The 27411-nt window shown below is 43.9% G+C and overlaps 1 protein-coding gene and 1 pseudogene across 2 annotated transcripts in view; both read left to right on the forward strand.

Moving 5' to 3' along the window:
• Positions 1 to 16828, forward strand: part of LOC310800237 (phosphoinositide 3-kinase regulatory subunit 4-like) — a gene marked incomplete at its 3' end in the record, with an annotated part of 43633 nt that extends 26805 nt beyond the window's left edge. Inside the window, exon 11 of the mRNA XM_083662819.1 lies at positions 16647 to 16828. Within this exon, the coding sequence (XP_083518945.1) occupies positions 16647 to 16828 (182 nt within the window). The remainder of the gene's footprint in view (positions 1 to 16646) is intronic.
• The window catches only part of LOC310800032 (ectonucleoside triphosphate diphosphohydrolase 3-like), a 146044-nt pseudogene extending 119606 nt beyond the window's left edge, over positions 1 to 26438 (forward strand). The window contains exons 5-9 of the transcript in view: positions 17767 to 17994; positions 19481 to 19750; positions 19851 to 19961; positions 21918 to 22055; positions 26250 to 26438. The product of the transcript in view is annotated as an ectonucleoside triphosphate diphosphohydrolase 3-like (transcript). The remainder of the gene's footprint in view (positions 1 to 17766; positions 17995 to 19480; positions 19751 to 19850; positions 19962 to 21917; positions 22056 to 26249) is intronic.
• Positions 26439 to 27411: the final 973 nt, after the last annotated feature.

A 27411-nucleotide genomic window follows, 5' to 3' on the forward strand; every position in this document is an offset into this window, starting at 1 on the left:
CACACACACACACACACGATCCCCCTTTTAGATTTCTAACCCAACATAGGATAAGCAATAACCACGCCCTGTGGCGCTGGGATTGGCCAGGAGCAACACTGGAGGGCACGCAGCCCAGCGATTTCATGAATCAACTGAAGAGCTCTTGAGAAGGACAGCGGGCTGCTGTGAGTGCCTTCTGCCCGCTGCTGCCTAGCTGTTCCTGTGTTTATTTTGATTTGTTCTGGTACACCGTCCTCGTCCATGTCTCCCTGTCATATCTATGATCGTTCCCGTTTTCCCCTCGGCTATTCAACACGTCCTCACCGCCCTAGCAAACTGATCGATCATTTCCTCATTCCTCCGATGATCAAACACATCTCTTGATTACTTTCTCCCGTTTTCTCCTGGCTGGCACAGAGGAAGGCGACTCCAGCTCGGCGTTTCAATTGCGTTTCTCCTGTCTGCACAAGGAAGCGTTACCCGTTCTCTGCTTTTCCTCCTGCTCAATTTCAAAACAACAGCTGCGGTATGTGTTTGATCGCGTGCTGTCGGCTACCCTTTGAAGGCAGGGACCTGTGTCTGTGTGACAGGCTGGGCAAGTGTTTGCTGCAGGCGCTGCACCAATAAAAACAGCACAGAGGCACGCGCAGGCAGACGGGGAGCAGAGGGGACAGAAAGATGCGATCTGAAGCAGGCGATTGGTTGGGGGGGAAAAAAATATTATCCTCTCTCATTCTCCCAAGTCGCACGAGTGCGACCTGATTGCAAATTAACTCGCACATTTTGAAATTAGGTGGCACATGCGACCTAATAGGTCGCACTTTGGAGCCCTGCACCTACTGGTTTACTAGTGGTTTTATTACTTTATTAGTTAGTCTGAAGTAATAATTACACTTCAGGGTTAAAGTGGGTGCATCTCATTGTAAAATTGGACTTAAAACGGCCCAAATCTGGCTTCAAACGGCCCAAATTGGGCTTCAAACGGCCCAAATTTCACGCGCGTCGGCCCATATCGGCCTGGCCTGCTTGGTATCTAATGCCCGGCCTGAATTATGATCCCAGTCCGCCCCTGTTTTTAACTATATCGCCCAGCCCTACTCATGATATATACAGTCATGATATGTCCACTCAAACATGTGAGCAATTTGCTATGTTCTTCAATAACAAAATTACTGCAATCAGACAGAACATTAGTGCATCAAGGTCCACAACTACTCCCACCCTCCAGCTCTTCACAAACATTACATGTGCCATGTCCTTCTTTGACCCTGTTGACCTGAAAGGGCTGGAAAATACCGTTGGGCAGCTCAAGTGCTCCACCTGCTGCCTGGATCCTCTCCCTACCACATTTTTTAAATCTGTTTTTAACTGCTTAGCATCTGATATATTACAAATTGTTAACTACTCTCTTCAATCAGGTATATTTCCCTCTGCACTTAAAACAGCTGTCATCAAACCTCCTGAAAAAGAACAACCTCGATGCAACAGTTATCGCCAACTATAGGCCCATCTCCAACTTAACATTCCTCAGTAAAATACTCGAAAAAACAGTCTACTCTCAGCTCAATAACTACCTATCTAACATCAAACAGCCTTCTTGACACGTATCAATCAGGTTTTCGGTCTCACCATAGCACAGAAACAGTACTTATCAAAGTGTTAAATGATCTGCATATCAACACAGACTCTAAGAAAATATCTGTTTTACTTCTTCTGGATCTCAGTGCCGCTTTTGACACTGTTGACCACGATATTTTATTAGACAGGTTGGAAAAATGGGTAGGGCTATCTGGCCCAGTTCTAAACTGGATTAAAACCATGGATTGTATAATAGAACTGGATAAAGCCAGCGTGACGTCACCCATTGGGTTTTGATGGAACAAAATGAGGCTTGAATCTCCCGCTTCCTGCTCATCGTTGATTGGTTGAATGGATTAACTTTACACGGAAGTACGGGGAGAGAGGGCTGTTAAAAACTAGTAGAAGAAGAAGAAGGAGGAGGGGGCGGCTGCCCCTAGCGGCTGCCGGGGGAGTTTCCGAATTTGTCTCACAGGCTTGAACGACTGCCATCTTGTTGTTCGCTTCTGTTTGCTAGCTTGCTCGCTGGCTGGCTGGTTGCAGTGGTGAAATGGTCCAGGACAACAAATATAATAACTTTTAGTCCGAAGGTATGGGCGAGTAGGAGTCCAGCCAGCCGACCACCGTCTTGTCCGGGGCCTGGCCAAGAGACCATGGTGTGGTGTGATCCTGGTGCATTGTGCCTGAGTAGCTGGTGTGAGTCTCCAGCCTGCTAGCTGCTGCTAAGCCTCCACAAGGTAAACTGCTATTATACTTATCTCTGGGCAAACTCTAAAATTGATAACTGAGGTGGATTTGGTCGCGCACTTGGTGCTCTGCTATGTTGGACTCGTTGGACTGTTTGAGTGATGCTCATGTTTGTAAGCTAACGCTAGCTCGATTAGCATCGTGTGCTAACGTGTGAGCACCGTGGTTATAGCCTACTTTAACTGAAATTTGGTGGCGTTATGTTATAGTAATTAATATAACACGGTGTCGTTTGTTTCTTCAAGGGATGGCTGTCGGAGTACCATGGTGGAGCAGGAACAGCACAACAGAACAGAGGCACATTGTCCCTTGGTCAAATTATTTGTGAAAATGAATGCTACGTTTTGATTCCCATGTGCATATTACTGTGAGAATATTGCTGATCATCAGTTGTTCAACCTAAGATATTGCAATAACATAAGCTAAATGCTGACAGATTTGAGACTTTTGATAGATTTACTTTGAGCCATTTGGTATGTATCTGCCAGTGTGTTTTTGTCAATAAACATTGCCAACAAAGAACCTTGTTGTGTAGGCTATGTGCAAGTAAATCATGTACCCGAATGTACCCCAAATCTCATAGAACGAGCCCATTATAGTTGTCTGGTCAGAGCAGGCAGGTTGTTAATAAGATGTGATATAAAGATATTTGATGTCGAGTGAACCAGCTTCAACCAAATGACCAGGAAGAAGAATGAAGATGGAGAACCAACCGACTGCTTCAAATCAACGAATGATTTATATTTATTGAAATATGGTTATCTGTAACAATTCGACATAAACAAAGGCTACACCATGCAACATATATTTTGATATCATTCAAACTTAAAGAATGGTTAATTTTCCACCATGGTAGGCTGTACTGCTGTGAAATGGTTACCTATATTTGTATCAAGTGTTGCTTGGTAGATTATCTATATATGCCTAATTTACCAGTAGACATATTCGTGCAAGACCTTAGGCTATGTTGAGTTATATCGATCTGATAAAGTATGTTTTAAAATAAGGATAACAAATTGCTGAGCTTGGCGGATGCCTCAAGACAAGTATGTATCATTTTTAAATGTCCAATACCATACAGAAAAGCAAATTGAACAAACGACCAACAGCATTCAAGTCTGCAAAAACTTGTGATGTTATGTCACGTTAACATTTAACCTTATGTAACTGTATAGATGGCATACATGTAACGTGACGCTCATAACATGGACAGACCATTTAACGTTAGGCTACTTTACATACCGTTAGATAACGTTAAATGGTCCGCCATGTTATGAGCGTCACGTTACATGTATGCCATCTATACAGTTACGTGTGTCTACTAACATTATTAAAATATCATAAAGTAGCGCTATTTTCTGATAATTTGCTAAAGTATGACTTGCTATCTGCTAGCCATACTAGCCTTGTTTTGCTAGGTTTTCTTATTCGTGTACTTTCCGCAGACTAGATGCCTTTGCGGCACATTGCTGCCTCTAACGGGCGGAGGTATTACTGTTTCCCAATATCCGAAGTATATCGCCTATTTTCCTCGAAATGGGGCTATAATTAAAAAAACTGGAGCCTTGAGAGCATGAAAAATACTTGAAATTGTTTTTTCAGACCATAAACTCATTTGTAAAGTGTTTATTTAAGACAGAGACCGAGAGAGAAGTTGGCTCATTTCACATAGAGTTGAATGGACGTTCAGGGATGATGTTACACAAGCTGCGCCCCCCACTGGCCATTTGAGAGTATGGCAACTTCCGCATTGGCCTCAAAAAGAGACTGGTGGCCTTGCCGACTGATTAAAACCTATTTATATGACAGGCAATTTTTTGTGTCTGTTGGTGACTTCACCTCGGACAGAGTGGGCATTAAGTGCGGAGTACCCCAAGGCTCAATCCTTGGACCATTATTTTTTAATCTTTACATGCTCCCACTCTTACAGCTTATACAGAAACACAAAATAAATTATCATAACTATGCAGATGACTCTCAATTATATATATCACTATCCCCTGATGACCTACAGTGGTAGACGGATCAATAAGCGTGCCTTACCGCAAGCTGTGTAATGACGCGCGGCGGCATTAAAACTAATCGAGGTGTAGTTGCACCGTTGACCACCAGGTGTCATCTGTGAGCATCCTTGAGAGCATCCCGACTGAGAGAAATACTACAGGCGATTAGGCCTGACTGAAGTTCGATAGGGTTGTGTTTTTGCTCTGTTTTTGTTCTTGTACGGAAACACCTTGTTTGTTTTATTCCTATGTTTATTATAGTAACATTTTTATTTGTCTTATATGGCTATTATTAGGAGGGGGGGGTTGATTAAATTTTATGAAGTCGTTGCGGTGCTGTTTGGCTTTCCGGCCCGGCACCGCTGCGAATGCATTCACAAACATACCAGCAATATAGAAAGGCACAAAGCAACGTTAACGTTTCATACAGAATAGATCCTGACCAACAACGTATGTTTTGAATTTAATATCTGGCATAAAACGGGCAGAATTACTGGTTAATGTAGAACGGAATAAGAAACATACGCGGGCAGCTTGTATTCCTGAAGGTGAACGCAAAACTAGGCGTAGCAGTCTGTAAAGAAAGACTGTTATTTATTTTTATTTATTTTAAATTGCACTTTATTTTAAATTGACAGAGATCATTTAATTTTATGCTACAAATATGTGCTATTGCGCATTAGACCCATAGGATTAGTCCTTGCGCCTTGGCCTAGTTTAATTTAGTTTTAAAACTAAATAACTAAAAACTATATAGAGTAGACTATTTATTTCATTTTTATTTAGGCTATTTAGGCCTTTTATTGATGCATATAACAGAGTTTCTTCATAGCAGAGATAATTTAATGTTATGCTACTGTGTGTGTGTGTCAGTGTGTGTGTGTGTGTGTGTGTGTGCGCGCGTGCGTGCATGCGTGTGTGATTCGATTAAATCTTATGACGGATTTCCCTTAGAGTCAGAGTTAAGGTGTCCTTAAAATTGAATCGGCTGCACAAAACACCCTTAAATCTTGTGCTTATGTTTTCCTTAAAAGGTTTAACCTTAAGGAGAAGATTTAATGGCCCAGGCACACCAGCGTGCCGGGGAGCAGCAGCACGGCCGCCCGAAATACTACAGGCGATTAGGCCTGACTGAAGTTCGATACATGCTTAATTCGTTTATTTAAGATAATTGCATAATTCGTTTTGTAGTCTATTTATTTTACACAGCAATATCTACTGGTAAATTTTTACCAGGCTACTTTATTTTTTATTTTGTGTGTGAGAAATGATGAAGGTTTTCCCAATGTGCCTTGGCCTAGTTTAATTTAGTTTTAAAACTCGGATAACTTGTGTTTTGTAGCCTATATAGAGTAGACTATTTATTTCATTTTTATTTAGGCTACACCAGTCACACAAAACCTCTACAATACATTCCCCTCCATTATGGTCAACATTTGATTTGTGGTCTTTGTGTGCGAGACAACGTTTCCTGGATTTGATACATTTTCAGTTTTTAGTATGTTTCTTATTTCGCTCTGCGCATTCCTTTTCATGTCGAGCACGCCAGCGATGAGGGCTGGACTGCTCTCTGGTGAGATGCGACAGTTCAAACACACTGTGGTTCATTAAAGACATCCTGTTGGCTTAGAGAGGGAAACAGATCCCAAGCAGCCTACTGTTGCTCTGGTCTGCCCTCTAAACCCACACTGGCCACACCACATCAGCGCTGGCGCTGGAAATCACAGGACGACCGTGGTCAACCATACACACAATACCATTTCCATTTTGTCATTCTTCTTTCCCGCGCGGCGTTCAATAGCTGCTCGGGTATTGAGTGTTGCTTTCTTTGGAACCGCATAATGCCGGTAAGCTGTGCAGATGGCGTCCTGTGATGTTTTAATGTCACGTCTTTTAGTGGCAGGCCTGCAGCCACAATGATGAAGAGCATACAGTGGTAGACGGATCAATAAGCGTGTCAGAGTTAGAGTTAAGGTGTCCTTAAAATTGAATCGGCTGCACAAAACACCCTTAAATCTTGTGCTTATGTTTTCCTTAAAAGGTTTAACCTTAAGGAGAAGATTTAATGGCCCAGGCACACCAGCGTGCCGGGGAGCAGCAGCACGGCCGCCCGAAATACTACAGGCGATTAGGCCTGACTGAAGTTCGATACATGCTTAATTCGTTTATTTAAAGGGGCCATATTATGCATTTCTTAATTTTGTATCATATATAGGTTGTTACAATCTTGGATGGTCATATTAAACATGGGCTAAGCTTCAAATAAATATGTGAAAGTGTTTTAATGTTACCCCCATGAACCACCCCTCGCGCCTATGAACTCTCGTAGACGAGATGACATGGATTTATGGCGATTTTGTGCGAGAACCATAATTTTTGTGACGTCAGTAAGGACTTGTTACCCTGGCAACAAAGCGTTGCCGCCGGCCGGCGCGCAGCGCGCGCACGCTAGCTCCCACCCTTCCCCTCTCTTCCCTGTTCTGTGTTTCAGTAACCCGCGGCGGCGTCACCACTCACCAGGCTCTCTCTAGCCTGGCTGTCTGGGACTAACACAACAGTAGTAGTCTCATGGAATAACGGATTCCAGACCGCAAAAACAAGGAGACGACATGGAAGTGAGCCAGGATGTAGGACTGAAGTGGTAAGTTCTGAAAATATGTGTCTCATTCCAGCATCGGTCCAATGTGCTGCTAGGAAGCGCTAACGTTACTTACCGGCTGGGTAATGTTAGCACTTGCTATTTAGCCTAGCAGCACAGCTGCCTTATAGACATGAACAACCGATGAATGACGAAAGGCACATATTTTCAGAACTTGTAACGTTAGTCCAACTTGCTGACTTCTCCAAGTCCTCATTTTGGTTTGGTCCGTGTAGCCTTTGCTAGGAGAGGCACACTATAGTCACAAGCATTTGGGAAGTTAGCTAACTAGCTACATTAGCTAGTGTGAAGCTCCCGGTGTAACGTTATGGCAGGCCGTGGTAATAGAATCCCTGCTTGGCCAGCCACCGAAGGAAATGTCGGGGTGCAGCCCGGCCTAGCGGAGCTGTAGATAGCTAGGGGGATGTTGATAAATCAATTGATAGCTTGCTTTATGTCCAAGTCACGTTTTTCATCGATGGTCAAATTCGTTTTGACAATCAGTTGCTCGTTGATATAATTGTTTTACAACTACCAAATTTAGTAGCCATAGCAGAGATCGCCTGTCTGTTTCTGTTATGCATGACTATCTATCTATCTATCTATCTATCTATCTATCTATCTATCTATCTATCTATCTATCTATCTTATCTATCTTATCTAGATAGATAGATAGATAGACAGACAGACAGACAGACAGACAGACAGACAGACAGACAGTCTCGCTTCTACAGCGATAGCTCTCTGGGCAGAAGTTTGCAAACGCAAAAACTCCTCGCGCTGCCCACCTGGAGTATTTTCCGGAGGGTGGGGGTTCAGGGACAGGACCTAAAAACAGAGCGTTTCAGACAGAGGGTGAACTGAAGGGGGCAGTGAGAGCCAGTACAAGATAAACAATGAGTTTTTTAAACTATGACTGATGCAATAAGTTACTCTACTGGAGGCCAACAATAAAATAATAATACATTATATTAGCAAAATATGGGCCCTTTAAGATAATTGCATAATTCGTTTTGTAGTCTATTTATTTTACACAGCAATATCTACTGGTAAATTTTTACCAGGCTACTTTATTTTTTATTTTGTGTGTGAGAAATGATGAAGGTTTTCCCAATGTGCCTTAGCCTAGTTTAATTTAGTTTTAAAACTCGGATAACTTGTGTTTTGTAGCCTATATAGAGTAGACTATTTATTTCATTTTTATTTAGGCTACTAAATATAGTAATAAGAGACTATAGTATAATACTAAATGGGCCTAATAAAGGAGATTATTGATGCATATAACAGAGTTTCTTCATTGCATATAGCTGTTATAATTTTCCCCACTAACCTCATCTAAAATACTATAATACTAATAAAAATCTGACTGAAGACGTTTGTTTATTCATGTGATTAAAACATTTTCAATGATAGCCACAATAGGGCCTTGTGAAAAGACACAGAATACAGTAGGCTACAAGAAGCACACACACACAGAGTCTAAATGCAAACACGTTTATTTTAAGAAAATGTTGAAAATAATGAAATTGCAGTGTATAAATTGTAATAACACGTCAAGTCAAAAAAGTCAAAATATGTCCTACAAAAAAGGCTAAAAAAAATGCTGTGAAGTGAAAAAACAACAAGAAATGTTTCAGTTCTCAGCCATACTCATACTGCTAGTCTAGAGGGGGAACAAATAAAATGAGCTGAATTGCCGTGGTGTTCGCAACAGTTCATTAATGCGGTTTATCACAGACTTCTCGTCGGCAAGAGTCATGGTGGGATACTGCTCAGCCGTGGTGTCTATAATGAAGCGTCGCAGGTTCTCCGGAAGCGCCCATTTTCCTCTGGAGCCATCCCAATTGGTCGTCATACCCCAGGCCCGATATTGTTCCTCTGTGATGACCAAACGGAACAGCAAAGCCCCATATCTGTCGACGCGTCCTTGACTTTTCGTGCGGAGGAATTCCTCGTGCCGTGGCGTCAACACAGGGACAGCTCGCAGCTCTGCGTGTTGCCTGTGAAGGCCCAGGAGAGACTGCTGAGGGAGGCTGGCTGATGCTGACCTGGCGGGGGGTAGAGCTGGTGTAGATGCCGCCCTAGCGGGAGCAGCTGACCTGGCGGGGGGTAGAGCTGGTGTAGATGCCGCCCTAGCGGGAGCAGGTGTGTCTGGGGTCTGTCGGTCCCCCGACCGAAGAGACGCGTTCTCCTCGCGCAGCGCATCGAAGTTTCTCCTCATCTGGCTCATCTCTCCATCGAAGCTTCTCCTCATCTGGCTCATCTCCTCAGTCAGCCTGTGCAGCCGCGCATTGCTGTTCGCTTCCGCCTTCATCTCGGCGGCCCTGTTCTGCTGCATCAGAGCATCGACCTGCTTCTGCGTGGCTTCTCGCATGCTCTCCATCTCTGCATTGTGAGTAGCAGTGGCTTCGGCTAACTGCGCAGCGGCCCTTTGTCTAGCCGTCCTCAGCTCCTCAGTTCTCCGTCTCAGTGTCGACGCGTCGCCGTCACCGTCACCTCCTGCTGCTGCTGCCGGCGGTACAGTATAGGCCAGTTCTGAGATAGCCATGAGAGCGGCACCCTACAATATGGAACAGAAAAGCCACGAAATTAATTTTAAGATTTAACATTCCAGTGGCTGCGTACGCAGCGGAGAAGGCACTAGAGAGAGACGTGATAAGATCCATTTTCTATAATATATATATAATATTTCTATAATATAATAATATGAAAACCGTCTATATACTGTAGGCTATATAACTTGTACATACCGCTTTTTTCGGCACCATGCGTTTTTTCGAAGGTGGTGCTCGCTTGGCTGGTGGTGGTGGTGGTGGTGCTGGCTTGGCTGGAGGAGCGGGGGGAGCTCGCTTGGCTGAAGGAGGTCTGTTCTCCAAGCCTCGAGCTGCACGCTTCTTCTTGTTCTGAGGGGTTAGGGAGGCATTGCGCGATGGGCGAAGCACGGCTCGGCGTTGTCTGTAGAAGTCGGTGGTCTCCATCATTAATGGGATTGGCCGTCAACCTGTGCTATTTATGCCCCTACAAGGAGGCGTGGTTAACCGGAGGCGTGGTTAACCGAGCATCCTCTCACCTCATGCAGGTCCGCAAAGAATGTTTATAGAATAGTGTTTAACAGTAGGATATTGTTCTGACTCTCACATCATGGGGAAACTGAAGCAACACACCAGTGAATCGATCAGACAGATGGCACGTAAGGGCTGCAGCACTAGGGAAATAGCCAGCTATCTGCAATATGCTGGTGTTCAGGCCACACTCGACACTATCCGACGACACTGCAGGAAACCGCCAGCTTTTAAACAGAGCCGCACACCCTACAAACTTAAAAGGTTTGCTTTTGATTGTAGCCCACTGAAATTGCAAATATATAACAAAAGAAAGAAATTGACCACACGTTTCATTGATGTAAACCATTAAATGACTTTTCTTTAATTTCAGCTCAGTTCATGATGCCATCGACAAAATCCTGGTCGACAACAAAGGAGAGCGTAATCCGACGGAGATCCAAAGTGAGCTTGCCAATACTCACAATGTGCGTATTGGTACCACATCGATAAAGACGGCTATGAAGACATTGAAATGGAAACATGGCGAAGTTCGGTAAGCATATTAGCATAGGCTATTAAGAAATTATTATTAGTAAGGTAATATTATTATCAAAATTATATATATTATAATATAATAATTATTACAATAATTATATTATTATTAATGTCTTCCTGTTTCAGACTTGTCCCAATGATACGAGAGGCAAACAAACTTCTGCGCGTGCAACAAGCCCAAGCCTGGATCGACTCTGGGGAAAAGTTTGATGACGTCATCTTTACAGATGAAAGCACGGTGGCTATGGAATCATACGCCAAGAGATGCTACAATAAGCCAGGTCTTTTGATCCCCAAGCCTGCTCCGAAACATCCGTTGAAACTGCATGTTTGGGGTTGCATCAGTCGTCAAGGACCTGGGCCACTGCTGATTTTTGAAGGTAGGTGCTTGCAAATATATGCCTGCAAATATGGCACAATGTCAACGCATGTCACATGTTGCATGATCACATCTAATGTTCTAAATTAACTGTGTATTATAGGGATTATGGATCGGATCTTCTATGAAGAAGAGATTATTCGAAAACTGGCTGCACCCTATGTGAAACGTAGATTTTCTGTGACGGGACATCGCTTCTTTCAAGGTAAAAATACATGTATACTGTACCTGTAGATATATCAATAAATTAGTTATTGAATCTATAGTAGCCTGTACTAAAGTATTTTGGTGACTTTCCAACAGATAATGACCCGAAGCACACGGCGGCTCGCCTGTGTATTGCTGAACAGGGTCTGAACTGGGTGAAGACACCAGCAGAGTGAGTTTTATTATTATTATTGTTTTATTTTTTGAGTGAGTTTTATTATTATTATTGTTTTATTTTTTTATTTTTTTTATTTATGTTATTATTGTTATTAATTTGTTGACTGTCATTGATATCATAGGTCGCCCGATTTAAACCCCATTGAGTTGGTGTGGCATGAAATGAAGGTCTACATTCGACGGAAGTGCAAGCCGAAGACAAAGGACGCCTTGATGCAGGCTATCCACGAGTTTTGGACCACAAAACTCACGCGAGAAACCTGCAACCGATACATCGACCACCTCGACACAGTTCTGCCCTTGGTGGTTGAACTCGGCGGGGAAGCAACAGGAAGATAGGTAAGGTAAAAACACTACATGTATACCTGTAGATATATCAATAAATTAGTTATTGAATCTATAGTAGCCTATACTAAAGTATTTTGTTGACTTTCCAACAGATAATGACCCGAAGCACACGGCGGCTCGCCTGTGTATTGCTGGAGAGGGTCTGAACTGGGTGAAGCCGAAGACAAAGGACGCCTGCACTCCAAGCCTGCACTCCCCCCCCGGTTTCACAGACAAAGCAGAGTGTACCTGTTTTATTATAAACAGTTTTGGACCACAAAAGTTGTGTTTTTTAAAGTTGTTAATTTGCTTTTCATAAAACAATATCACTGATTATATTGTAAAACTTACAATAAACGTGTTCGCATTGAGACTGTGTGTCAAGCCAATATTTGTACACTACACTTTAGTAAAACACTCATCATAATTATAGGCCTACATATATATATAGCCTGATGTTATATGCCTGTGTGTGCCAGTGTGTGTGTGTATAAATATGTTTTATTATAAACAAAATAAATAACTCCCATAGCCTACACCTTAATCAAGGGGAGAGACATAAATATTCTGCCTTAAAATGTTTAAATAAGGCTGACTGACTCACCTGCTATAATAATAATAATAATAAAAAACATTCTTTTTAGCTGGCTATAAATCGCGCGCACACACACACACTCTGTTGCACTGTTGAAAAAACAGCCTGCACTCCCCCCCCCCCCCCCCCCCGGTTTCACAGACAAAGCAGAGTGTACCTTTCCACCCCCATCGCAAGCCACATGCACTTAATCTCAAAGAACAGTGATTACAGTAGCTACAGTGTAATCACTAGACACTTGGGATGCAATGTTTCACCCCTGATTACAATCCAGTGGGCAGTCACGGGCGGGGCACGTGCAAAAATGTGAGACAATGGACTTTGATTGCACAGGTTTCAGGTTTCGATCTGTGTTTTTCAAGGTGCTATATAAATCCACAACATTATAAAAGGAATCCATTCTGATTAGAGAAATATAGCCTATATATATAGATCGGTGTTTTTCATGTGTGTGTGTGTGTGTGTGTGTGCGTGTGCGCGATTTATAGCCAGCTAAAACAACAGTTAAAAACAACAACAAATAAATAGACAAATAAATACATTTATTTACTGTAGTCACACACACACACACACATGCATTTTGGGATAGTCGGACCATGAAAAAAGACACTCATGGAACTGACTGAAGACTAATTAACTGGTCTTCAATAAATACATGAGCCTACTGGCTCATAACATTTCTCTCTCTGTCTGTCTCTCTCTGATCACCGCTGTGCTGTGTCAGTGTGTGTGTGCGCTGTGCGCTGCATATACTGTACTGTAGGTAGTTGTGCGCTGCCGCCCCCTAGTGTCCCACTTTGATACCACATACTAACGGCAAACAGAAGTAACGCCGCGTTGCGGTAAAACACGCTTATAGATCCGTCTACCACTGTACATCCCATACACTCCCTCACCCAGTGTATCAATGACATCAATTTATGGATGTCAGAAAACTTCTTACAACTAAACAAAGAAAAAACAGAAATACTCATCTTTGGTGCAAAAACTCAGAGACAAAAAATTGCAGCTCATCTCAGCTCTCTGTCTCTGGTGAGCAAATACGAAGCCAGAAATCTGGGCGTTATTTTAGACAGCGACCTAAATTTTAACAGCCATATTAATCAATTAACAAGATCAGCATTTTATCACTTAAAAAATATCTCAAAACTGAGAGGTTTTTTATCTAAACCAGATTCTGAAAAGTTAGTTCATGCTTTTATAACAAGTAGACTAGATTACTGTAACGGTCTGTTCACTGGCCTCCCAAACTCAGCTGTGAAGCGACTTCAGCTAATTCAAAATGCAGCTGCACGTGTCCTCACTGGGACCAAAAAATTTGAACATATTACACCCGTTCTCAAGTCTCTGCATTGGCTCCCTGTCAAAACCAGAATTGAGTTTAAAATCCTACTGCTTGTTTATAAAGCCTTGAATGACCTTGCACCTCAGTACATCAAAGACATGCTAATTACATACAATCCAGCAAGATCTCTCAGATCCTCAGACAGCGGCCTTTTAACCATCCCTCGTAGCACATCTAAGGCAGGGGAGGCTGCCTTTTGCATTTATGCCCCAAAGAGATGGAATACCCTGCCTAAGAACCTGAGAGAGGCCCCCACACTGAATACCTTTAAAAGTAGGTTAAAAACCTTTCTTTTCACAACAATTTATGGTTAGATTATTGGTTTCTTGGTGTGTGTGTGTGTGTGTTTACATTTGTATTCTTCTGTATTTTTGCGATTTTTATATTGACATTGTTTTGTCTTTGTATGTGAAGCACATTGTGTTGCCTTGTGTATGAAATGTGCTATAGAAATAAAGTTTGACTTGACTTGACTTCTAGTGTATGATTAAACTTTTCCCATGTTCTAATCTAGTGTAAAAAAGCAAACAAACTGAAAAAAGAAAAGAAAAAAAGAAACAAAAATCGCAATAAATCGTAATATCGAATCGCAATAATCGTAGAATCGCAATACTTAAGAATCGCAATATAAATCGAATCGGCACCCAAGAATCGTGATAGTATCGAATCGGGAGATAAGTGAATCGCCACAGCCCTAATTTTAACCCTCAAGCAGTTTCTGGACAGTTTCTGGGCTTCCCCAGAATGCCAATGATCTGCATCGATGCATCAATTCAATGATCAACGAACAAATAGCATCGATGAACAGCACTGATACAAATCGCACATGACGCCATAAGAAATAAAGATTATTTCTATTATTTTATTTTGAAATTCCACGCCACGTCTGGCACCATTTCTCCCCAAGCGCATCTCTTTCCACATACAAACAATGAAAGAGCCATGGCAGCAAGAAAAAGAGGGAGAGGATATTCGCTCCTCTCTGATATAAATGAACACGTATCGTCTAATAGCGATCGCAGCCCCCCTGAATCGAATCGTATTGAAATCGTCTCATGGCAGATTTAGTGGTATCGGCACCACCCCTAGTAGGGGCATGTGTGAAAAGTGACTGAACTGAAGTCATCTTGGTCAATACTGCACCAATTTCAAAAATTTCATTTCATTTCATTAATAAAAAAATAAAAAAATAGTAGGTTGAAAAATACCAAAATTCGACTGTATTTACTATGTAAGATGTTTTAAATACGATTTTGCCAGGTCTTAAATTGTTTGGGTTATGAAGTCAACGTTACTTACTTTTATAGTTTATAAAGCTGCATTAAAATAACAATGCATAACAAATTTGAAGCCGCTGCACTAGATAGATCGATTTTGAATCGTAATCGAATTAATTAGTTAGGACGATGTTACAAAAATGAAAATCGTAAAATCGATTAGCTAGGGTAATTATGTTACGCGGGGCGGCTCTCTCTCATGTACGCATGCTGTTACTTGTCCATTCTCCCCGCTGTAAAGTCTCTCTAGAGGCTGTGATACTGGCTACTAAAGACAGCAGCGCAATTAACTTATTTCAACACCTCCGACCAAAAAGCACAGAGTGTGAGCACTGAGCGCAGCTTGTTGCACTGTGGGCTGTAGCCTACAAGATAACGATTGCCACAACACACTCACGCGCGCACACGAACACAGACGTTATCACCGGACGATTAAATGTTGCCTTTATAGTTCACATAACAACAAAACAACACGTGAGGCCACCGAGTACTGATAGATTCTGCTGCTGCTGCTTCATGGTTGTAAGTTACCAGCCTCAGCTGACTCACCCTGTGTGTCTGAATTTCCCCCTAACTGCTATCGCAGTTCCCTGCATACCTGTTGTGACTTTGTGTTATTCTAGTACAGATATAGCTCTGAGCACGGGTGGTCCCTTAGACACTGCGGAGGCACACGCTACAGGCAAGAGTCATCGAACCAAGAGTATCCCTCCAACAGAGCACCGAGTGCTCGATCAAATCCACCAGTGTCAAGTGACTGCAGACTAGCAAGCAACAGCCAGGGAAGTTAGGCATAGCAGCGGTAAGCTAAAACAGGAAGGTGGGTTGTTCTGCCTTCAGAGTAAAAGCGTAAATTGTCACTTGTGGAAAAAAGGGGAAAAAGAGCTCTGCAGAGCAAAACAAGTTTAGAGAAGTATAATAGTATGACAAAATCGAAATCGAAAATCGGGTTTTGCGAGAAACAATCGTCAATTTTAGTTTTAGGCAAAATCGAACAGCCCTACGCTGCACCTTGGGCAAGAAAACCGTGAAATTAGGAACCAGTTGTACTGCAAAATGCACAATTGTTCTGCTTTACTGCCCCACTAAAAGCACAGTTGGCAGTAATCTTGTCTCCTCTGTGCTGGTGTTTGGTGTGGTTTGTGTGGCGCAGGCTAACATGAACATGAACTAACATCTTTCTTCCTGTTCTTCTTCTTCTAAAAAAAACCTAAAACCTAATGTTAATTAGGGGTGCACCGATCACGTTTTTTGCCACCAATCACCGATTGCCGATCGCCTATGGGAAATATCTGCCCAACCGATAATCGACCGATCACCGATCACCCATATATAAACTCCTCAAAAAAACTTTGGAAACGTTATTTCGGTCGATTATTTCTCCCCTTTAATAATACCAATTGGCATTGTATGTTATATCGTTGGAAAGCCTGATTAGTGATAGGGCTTTTTTTTTTTATTAAAAAAAGAAAAGAAAATTAATATAAAAAAATAACGGCAATCAGTCGAAATATCGGCAATCAGCCGATCGCATAATTGAGGTCAAAATTGGTCGATACAGATTGCTTGCCGATCGATCGGTGCACCCCAAATGTTAATTATTGCTTCTCTCAAACTACTTTCTACAAATGCTACTGTATTCCTTTAAAACAGTCTTAGCTGTCATAGACTGTGTTGCACAGTTGATTTCACTACTGTTGAGAAAATGTGCTAAAATGTGCTAAATGACGTAATGTAATGCAGGTGTGGCGGTGCTAAAATGTGCTAAATGACATAATGTAATGTAATGCAGGTGTGGCGGCCTACGTAGGCTGGCAGAGCTCGTCCATCCTGAAGCCTCTGCTGCAGCAGGGCCTGAGTGACGCAGAGGAGTTTGTCATCTACAAAGCTCTGAACGCTCTCACCTGCATGTGCCAGCTGGGTCTCCTGCAGAAACCACACATCTACGAGTTCCTCCAAGACATCGGTATGTAGGGCTGTTTCAAAGTGAACAACATCACCCTAATGCTGGAATCCATGAAGTCAGCGAGTAAACGTGTTAAACTAGTCAACTTGTTCAAATAGTCAACTTGCTGTTACCTGCCTGTTGTCATAGAGTACCAACGTCACAAACCATTATTATTATTATTTGAACCACTAGCCATTTTTCTGTAGACGTTTCGCAAAATGCTTCTAAAAATAGTTTACTTCAAACAAAGTGATTCAGCTATATTTAGAATCGAGAGAGACCATATAACATTTCACTCGGACCATCAACAACAACAAACATGGGGGGGTACGGTGGTGCAGTGGTAAGCGCTGTCGCCTCACAAGCTCGAAGGTCCTGGGTTCGATTCCCACCTGGGACGCTGTGAGCGCTGAAGGAATGCGTGCCCGTCCGCATGTCCTCGAGTGCCCACCGCCCGGGTGGGGTCTTCAAAAGGGCCTTTCTGTGTGGAGTTTGCATGTTCTCCCCGTGCCTCCCGGGGGTTTCCTTCATATAGGAACCCCCTTCACCAAAAACATGCAATATCCTGGTCGCTAATGTGGTTCCTCCTCTGGTCGCTAAGGGCGCCTGTTCGGAGGGAGGGGAACTGGTTGGAATAGCGTGAACCTCCCACGTGCTATGTCCTACCGGTGAAGCTTCCGCTGTCAGGTGAAAAGAAGCGGCTGGCTAACTGCCCATGTCTCGGAGGAAGCATGGAGCCAGTTTCGGCTCTCCCCAGATCGGCAGAGGGTGGAGCAGCAACCAGGATAAATAAATTAATTAGCACTAATGGGGGATAAAAAAATCGGGGGGGGGGGGTGGGGGGGAATTAACATCTCTATTCATAATCTCTATTGTAAAATGTGAATTTGTGTTATATCAGCAGTTTGTAGGCCACCATAATAAAAGGTCTGCAAAAGTTGTCCTTCTTCCATTGTGTTTGCAGAAGAACCTGTGGAACGCCTATGTCCGTCCTGACGGGGCAAAGACAGTGGGGTCCATGGACCTCGGCGGGGCGTCCACCCAGATTGCCTTTGCAGTCACAGACGGGGCCACGGGGACCGACTACATGCCGGTCAAACTGTACGGCTATCCTTACAACGTCTACACACACAGTTTCCTCTGCTACGGCAAGAACGAGGTCGAGAAGAAGGTTCTGGACAAAATAGTCAAGGTGCCACACAGCTTGTCTTTGGTGTGTGTGTGTGTGTGTGTGTGTGTGTGTGTGTGTGTGTGTGTGTGTGTGTGTGTGTGTGTGTGTGTGTGTGTGTGTGTGTGTGTGTGTGTGTGTGTGTGTGTGTGTGTGTATGTGTATGCACAGACGGGATCTCTCAAGGATTCACTATGTCTCTATATAATCTGTCCTTGAGCTGCTAACCGGCAAAGGGGAGACCAGTCAAGGATGCATTATGTCGTTAAGGATATTGATCATCCAGCTAGGCTGGGAGAAAATTCATTACTGTATCTCTGGTAGCTTGTAAGAAAATACTAACTTGAAGCTCATAGTAATTAGAGGGAGAGATGCTATGAGAATATGTTATGTGTGTAAAAGTGCAGCACTGCTTGCGCATGCTAAAGGCCGCAGGCCACGATGGTGCACTTCCATCGTTGAGTCCATCCTCACCTCCTCCATCACCGTCTGGTATGCTGCTGCCACTCTCAAAGACATCAACAGACTTCAGCGCATCATCCGCTGCGCTGAGAAGATAATCGGATGCAACCTGCCATCCCTCCAGGACCTGCACGCAGCCAGGACACTGAAGCGGTCTCGCAAGATCATGTCCGACCCCTCCCACCCTGGCCACAAACTCTTTAAGACACTCCCCCACGGCAAGAGACTGAGGTCTGCCAAGACCAGAACCACCCGCCACAAGACCAGCTTCTTCCCAACCGCCATCAGCCTCACCAACAAGGCCCGGAAACCCCTTCCGCCAAGGACCTCACCAACAACCCCCCCCCCCACACACACACACACACACACACACACACTCCCCCCCCCCCCCCCCATAAAACTGGAACTCATATCTAATTTAATGCCTGTCTAACTGGGACTGTAAATTCATTCAATCCACATAAAGTTGCTGTATCCAGATTGAGAGGACACATTGCATTTACACTTGTGTTCAATGTGTACACAATGCATCCCTGACCACCTCCGGAGGTGGTTTGGCCGATCAGATTGCAATCCATCTTCAATGCGTTTTGGGGGTGTTTACACCTTCAAGTGATAAAACACAATCTGATTGCAATCTGATCACAGAAAACACATGTTAATGCCAGGTGTGACGATATGTATCGTGGGTAGAAAAATAAATTGTGATATTAGCTTCATTTCATCACATATTAAATCGTATTGTGAGATAAGCACATTGTTCCATCATAAGAAACATTGTAAACAAATGGTACACTCCCCTCTTCCTCTCAGGGTTCCCACTGGTCCTTGAAATCAAGGTCTTGAAAGTTTTTGAAAATAGACATGGGTCATTGAAAGTGCTTGAATTTATAGATTGTGTGCAATAATAGATTTTTTTTAACTTATCTGTAAAGTCCGCTAGTTCTCATTATAAAAATGTAATTGTAATAGTAATTAACATTGATATGTGTCTGTGTTGGGTCGTTGCCTTTCATCTCCCCTTCTCCACCTGCTCTTAACCCTCCAGGCATCGCAAGACCCCACCTACGTTCCCAACCCGTGCTACGCGGAGGGCTTCAACATCACCGTGAAGGCCTCGTTCATCTACGAAACGCAGTGCACAGAGAAGCCAGCCAACTACAACCCAGACCAAGACATCTTCATGGTGGGGGCTCCGGACTCGGACAAGTGCCGGAGCGTCGTTAAGTCCCTGTTTGACTTCACGAATTGCTCTGGAGCAGTTACTAACTGCTCCTTCAATGGCATCGAGCAGCCACCCGTCACTGGGGAATTTATGGTAAAACCCACTGTGACCACGCTGCACGCACACACAGACATATACTGTGTAGGGTGCATTCATAATAATGAACTACAACTCTGTCTGTTGTCCCCTCCAGGCATATGCTGGATTCTTCTTCACTGCCAGGGCTCTGGGGATGAACAGAACCTCAGAGCTGGAGGGATTCGAGGCTGCAGTGAAGGAATTCTGCCACACACACTGGACAGTTGTACGTTTCTCAAATTTGCCTGCTGCTGCTACAGTGCAAAGGAAGGGGGCAGATTGAAGAGTAAAATAGATGTAATAACTAGTAATAGCATTACAATGACTGGTCATTACGGAGTAATACAAGTGTTTTTTTTACCAGTAATTGTATTGTAAGGTCTAGTCTAGTGGTTCTTTTGTCTGCAATAACGGTACTTACAACACTGATAGACTGCTCATTGCCTGGTAATTACTGAGTAATATGCTATACAGGCAGAAACATGGCTTCTTTTTTTTACCAGTAGTTGTATAATGAGTCATTATTTTATTTATTTATTTATTTATTTATTATATAATTGTTTTCTCCCATTTTTTCTCAAATTGTATTTGGCCAACTCACAAGTGTGCAGTCTTTCTGCTCCAATAATGCCGCATTAAATCCCCCATGCTGTCCCGGGTCATTGCTCCACCCCCTCTACCAATCTGGGGAGAGTTGTAGACTAGCACATGCTCCCTGCGGCGCAACATGTGCAGTCGCCAGCTGCTTCTTTTCACCTGGCAGTGAGGAGTTTCACCAGCAGGACATAGCGTGTGAGAGGATCATGCTATTCCCCTCCCCCACGTCCCACCGCAGGCACCGCGATCGACCAGAGGAGGCGCTAGTGCAGCGACCAGGACTCGTACCCCACCGGCTTCCCACCCGCACACATGAGACATTCACTTTCCAAAAAAAACAATTATACTGGGTACAATGTTCCCTGTCTTAGTCGCCAGGCATTTTCTATAAATCTGGCTAAAACAAAAATTTCCTTATCAAAAAGCCAACTCAACATATGACCTTCTGACAGCCAAAACAAATCAGGATTCTTCAACTGGATTTTCTCAAATAAAGGATTTCTCAAATCATTGTATATGGGACAATGAAACACAAAAATGAAATTCATCCTCCTCACAACACCAAGATCCCAAAAAACACACTGGGCTTGTTGTAGTACTGCAGGCGGCCTCTGCGCTGGTATTGCACAATACCCTCAAGAACGCTTCGTCTCAAACTGCCAACAGCGTCATGTGTGCTTGTGACCTAGCAAGTTCATTCTTCCAAGAACGACTAGCAAGAACGTTCGCCCCAAGAACACAAGAACAAGAACGCATTCTTGGTATTGAGAAACGGCCCTGGTCTCCGCTAGACGAGCGCTTTTACACCCCCCCTACTCGTTAGTTTTAAGTAGTAAATTGGTAAAATCTTAAAATGTAGTGGCCGCTGTTTCCATGCTAGCTGACTAGTCTCATGAGCTCGTGCAAATCCAGCATGCCTTGCAAGGTTAGAGTCGTTCTCTAACAATAACATCTTTGACACTACTGCAGAATTACCTCCCCGTGACCTGTAGTGGCCGCTGTTTCCAAGGAATAATAATAATTACAGATGAAGACTGGCAGCTGCTGAAACTGCTGTCAACACGGCCAACAACAGCCATGTTGACAGACTCAGTTTGGGCTTGTTGTCACAGCAACTTGTGTGTCTGTCTGCAGTCATTTTTATTTCTGCATTTCACATTCTCTTCACTCAACTGTGGAGGAAATTATACTATAATAATATTCTATCCCTGACTCTATTCTCTGTTATGTGATCTTATCTCTCTGTGTGATTTTGCAAACCAGTTCAGGTCATACTTTGGACCTGACCTGGAGAAAGATAGCTGCTAGTGGCTAAATTAATTGGTCCTCGTTAGCACAAGAAATTCCTTATCTCTGGAACTTTACCATTCTATTTGATCATGAGCCAAGTATGATATCATATCTTCAATTAAGGGGTCTAGAACTGCTGTTATGCGCCTTTTGCTTCATACACTTTGGGGGGTCTGTTTGCAATCAATTGGCTACAGGAAGACAACTCTTTCCTCCAAGTCTCTTAAATGACAGAGAACTTCCATCACATGAACATGCACCTCAGACTCTGATCTTTGTTTCTCCTGTCTTGCAGCTGAAGGAAGAGAAGCGTTGGATCTCTGAGCGATTCCTCAAGACGTACTGCTACTCTGGTCACTATGTCTTCACCCTGCTGGCGGACGGATACAAGTTCGACAAAGAGACCTGGAGAAACATCTACTTCCAAAGAGAGGTGGGTCAAAAAAGGAAAGATGGTAGACACTGTTGTATCTGAGCGGCAATAGAGAGCCGAAGTCACACGCCTTTTTTTCCCGGATGATGGCGAAGGCTGGAGGCACCCTCTCTGCCTGTGATTGGCCTATAGCGTCAAACGTTCATCCAATCACATTCGCTTGGCTATCCTGCGTCTCTTTCTACAGTCTGTGGTCAGACAGACAGCAGTTTCGCTTGCTAGCATGCGTGAAAGACGCCACTGTGTGTTTATGTTTTTGATATAGTCTGGTCTCTGGTTTATACAGTAATGCTGCCGCTACTCTTGGCAGTGCACGTATGTAAAAAAATAAATAATAATAAATAAAATATGAGTGGTTGTGAACGGCGAGAGACAATAATTTTTTTATCTCGTTTAATTCAAACGAGATAAAAAAATGATTGTCTCTCGCCGTTCACCACCCTAACCCTTACATATGAGGTTTGTCCATTTAAAAGATAGCGTTGTAAGTCAAGAAAGTCGCAGTTTGTCATAAAACGGTTGCACTATAAGTTATAAATCAGTTCAAGTGACGTCATAGTCTCTCTCTCTCCCGCTAGGCCATGTTGGTGTTGGTGTGACCTATATTGTGCAAGACGAGAGAAAATGTGACGTTTGCGTTTTACGACAAACTGCAGCTTTCTTGACATGCAAAACGCTTTTTCTTCACTTTTGGTGTGGTATGTGAAGGGTTCTGGTCAAAATCTCCACATTTAAGACCAATCTGTTACAATTGTACAAAGTGTATCATTTTCAGGCAGCAAAGTGCCCTCTATGGGTTCAAACCTGCTTTTTTTTTGCCTCCAACCAAAATGTCCCAAATGTGGCTGTCTGTTATGTCACGGCCTCCATGTCATTATTACTGTAGTTCACACCAGGAGAGTTGCAACATCTCGATTCACTCCAATGGACCCGTTTGTAGCACAAGCCCTTTAACAGCGCAAGGCATCGTGGGTAATCGCCTACTGTGGCTAATGTTAGCGGCTAGTTAGTTATGTTACATGGCAGTAAAACGCCACTGAATGACCAAATTGATATAACTTTTAGCCATTTCGAGTAACACTGTTTCCATACGGACGACCAGCGTTGGTTAGTTGTGTATAATGTGGCTATATTTATAACGTACTCTATCTCTGATACACTCTGATATAATGTGTTTTCCTCTATGCGGGGAAAAGTGTCATGGCGCCGTTTCCGGTTTATTTTTCCAGTCTGAACCAAACAATGTTCTGAACACAGCCAAAGAGTGTAGTGAGACAAGAGGAGACACACTTCTGCTTCTTTTATTAGGGGTTCAAGCCCTGAAGGGGCTGAAACAGGCCCGGTTCTACGGGGGTGCAAAAGCATGCATTGCACCCTTATTTTAATTGTCTGCATGCTCAGTTGAAAAGTAATTTTTTTTTTTTTTTTTTTTTTTTTTTTTTTTCAATAAATGCTACAGTACAGCTGCACACTTACCGGTACTGTTTAAACTTGAATTATAGTTGTTGTTTTTCTTTGTTCTTTGATGTGATTTTATGGCTTTTTGGCACCTATATGTAACCTTTTAAGGTTGAGATAATTGAATTATCATTATATGGTCCAAATATTTCAGTAAAGCACTTGAAACACTTGAAATATTCTTGCTTGGGTGGTATCATTCTACTTGAAATGATGGTCAAATGCATTATTTTTAGTAAAATAACATGTCAAATTTTTCAGGCGGCCGGCCTTTGGCCGGCCGCCCGAGTGGGCCCGGCCTTCGGCCGGGCATCTGCACCCTTTCCTATCTAGGATGCACCCCTAGTCATCTTGTTCTGGAACCGGCCCTGGGCTGAAACCCTATTGTTTTTGTGCCGGTTTATTATCGTTGTCGTTTTCCATCTGCCTCGATGCAAATTCCCGTGAGTTGGTAAATGGTAGAGACCTGAAATTTGGCCCAATGACAGATATTGTTGGCTGGTAGCTGCTCAAGAAAGATTTTTCGAATCGGCCTGAAGGTGGCGCTATAATCGACGGTTTTACGTTAAAGGCCATAACTTCCACGCCGTTGGTCCGATTTTCAAACTTTATTTTTCCAGATGTTCAGGTGGACCTGCTCTACAAATTTGCCATAAGGACCCTCAATGTCCGCCTGGAAAGTTTTTGAGATATTTGGAAAAGTTTGGAAAACACATTTTTGACTTCTCCTCCTAGACCGTTGGACCGATTTGCACTAAAATCGGCAGGAAGCATCTATGGAGCAAGCTCTACAAACTGCCTTTTTGAAACCTTTGAAATCTCCTTTCGTTTCGGAGATATTAATCGTTAAAGTTGTGAGAGGGAGTGGCCTCACAGCTAAATTGTCATAACTTCATGACCGATTAAGGAATCTTCACGAAACTTGCAGGAGGTCTTCGGAGACCATCCTAGACCATGTGTGTCAAATTTTGTGCAATTCGACCAAAAGGGGGCGCCATAAAAGCCAGAAATGGGCGTGGCTTAACATAAAAAAGGCTGTAACTCCACACCTGTTTGTCCAATGATCGCGAAACTTGTCAGATATATCAAGGAGGATGTCCTAGTCAGAATCAGAAGCTTTGTCATCTGCGCAAGGCTTGAACCCCGCCCATCGCCGCTTGCGGCTATATTTAATATTATTTTTTTAATCAAGCAGCATGCCATTTTGTCACATATCTGGTGGGGGGGTAAGTCCCCATTTAAGGTGTGGACCAGTGACATCACTGGTCCACACTAACTCAAATTAATAACTCATTAACTCAAATCAACTCTCAATAACTGTCAAACTAGATGAATGATGAATAGTTTGACAGTTATTGAGAGTTGATTTGCTCCCCGTGCTAAGCGGATTAGACCACACATTGGGAGCTATGCATGCAGAGATGGATGCCTCGCATACTCATCATCTAACTATGCCAGCGTGATTTATTCCATGCCTGCACCCTGGGGACACGAAGGCTCTTTCAACAATGGCGGTCCCTCAGTAGAAGGAGATTCCCAGGCTGACATTCAGTCCATTACTCATGTGGCGTAACTAGAAAGTAGCCCTCCAGAAAAAAGTTACACATCACTGTTTCCAAATAGCACATGATTATATTACCCCTTATGACTCATTCACTGAAAACAAGGGGCTTCCCTCACTGGGCCTGGGGCTATCCCCCACATTCCACAAGCTGCCAACAAGCCAGATACTGTGCTGCTGTGCCCGCTCCTGCCTCTGGGGGGATCTGGAGCGGGACACATGGAAAGCTCCTTTAAGAGGACGTTACAAAGCAGACACACTGTACAGAGAAACCAGACGGCTGTTCTGTGTCACGTACGGCCCCGGGGATCGGTTCAGTTTGTCACGACAGGCCTGTTTTGACACTGTTGACTTCAGGGGAAATCCAAAGTGTTCTAACAGTCACTTTGATCCGTGTCTCAAACGATGCCGCGTTGGGTCATTGAATTTAAGGGAATTTGGACTGGAAAATCCTTGAATTTCATGACATTACGTCATTTGGCACGCAGACGCTTTTATCCAAAGCGACTTACAATAATATCACATTTTGTCAACAGTAGAGAAATCAATTTTGCAACACAATCTTATGACAGCTGCAACTTTTGAAGGATAAAGTAGCACCTGTAGAAAGTATATTGAGAAGGATGTTTTCATCTTTAAGAAGGTGTGGGAAATCTGTAGAACAAAATGACAAAAGTGAATCTTCCTCTTTTCTCTCCTCTCCTCTCCTCTCCTTTCCTCTCCTCTCCTCTCCTCTCCTCTCCTCTCCTCTCCCCTCCTCTCTCCTCTCCTCTCCTCTCTCCCCTCCCCTCCTCTCCTCTCCCCTCCTCTCCTCTCCCCTCCTCTCCTCTCCTCTCCCCTCCCCTCCTCTCCTCTCCTCTCCTCTCCTCTCCTCTCCTCTCCTCTCCCCTCCCCTCCCCTCCCCTCCTCTCCTCTCCCCTCCCCTCCCCTCTTCTCCTCTCCTCTCCTCTCCTCCCCTCCCCTCCCCTCCTCTCCTCTCCCCTCCCCTCCCCTCTCCTCTCCCCTCCTCTCCTCTCCTCCCCTCCCCTCCTCTCCTCTCCTCTCCTCTCCTCCCCTCCTCTCCCCTCCTCTCCTCTCCTCCTCTCCTCTCCTCTCCTCTCCCCTCCTCTCCTCTCCCCTCCCCTCCTCTCCTCTCCCCTCTCCTCTCCTCTCCTCTCCCCTCCCCGCCTCTCCAGGTGAAGGACACCAGTGTAGGCTGGGCCCTGGGCTACATGCTGGGCATGTCCAACATGATCCCGTCCGAGGCGAAGACGATCCTCCCCATGGCGGGACCCGTCTTCTCCGGCCTCATCTTCCTCTTCTGCGCTCTCACCATCATCACCGTCGTCTTCCTCTGCATCCTCCTCGTTCGCACCTGCTACTGAAGTGGTCAGAGGTCAGAGGTCAAAGCAGCTACAACACTCACAAAAGGGACCGGGACCTGTCATTGTAAGCCTCGACCACCGCTGTAGCCGGGAGGCGCTACGGTAACATGTGACCAGGTTCTCCAATGGAAAGTTAATCATGAATGTTCATATCTTTTTGAGCCCAGAGCCATTTAATGACAAACCAGTGAAGTGGCCAAGAGACTGAAAGCACCCAGCTTGTATATATCCTGCTAGCATCTTCGGCTTGAGATGGGACATTCAGTTACTGTTCTGAGATAGTTTTCTTCCACTTGGTAGATAGTAAACATAGATTTATCTCTAAAACAAGTATAAAACAAGCCCAAGTTGATTTTGCACTTCAGGTACTGTATACTCCAGCTAGACTAAAGTAATGGGATACATTTTTGGGGGGTATCAATCGACTTTTTCAGAATCTGCCATATGCACTAGACATGGCAGTTTTAAAGTCAAAGAGGTGATATTGTAGCAGTCTGTGTGGTGTGAATTAGGGGTTGCATAGACTAGTCGACGAAACAACACGTCAACGTTACTACCACGAGTCAACGTTACCACGAGTCAACGTTACTACCACGAGTTACTACCACGGGTCAACGTTACTACCACGACTCAACGTTACTACCCCGACTCAACGTTACTACCACGACTCAACGTTACTACCCCGACTCAACGTTACTACCACGACTCAACGTTACTACCCCGACTCAACGTTACTACCACGACTCAACGTTACTACCACGACTCAACGTTACTACCCCGACTCAACGTTACTACCACGACTCAACGTTACTACCCCGACTCAACGTTACTACCACGAGTCAACGTTACTACCACGAGTCAACGTTACTACCACGACTCAACGTTACTACCCCGACTCAACGTTACTACCACGAGTCAACGTTACTACCACGAGTCAACGTTACTACCACGAGTCAACGTTACTACCACGACT

This window comes from Poromitra crassiceps (genome assembly GCF_964638095.1).
Source record: "Poromitra crassiceps genome assembly, chromosome: 29".
Classification (NCBI taxonomy): Eukaryota; Metazoa; Chordata; class Actinopteri; order Beryciformes; family Melamphaidae; genus Poromitra; species Poromitra crassiceps.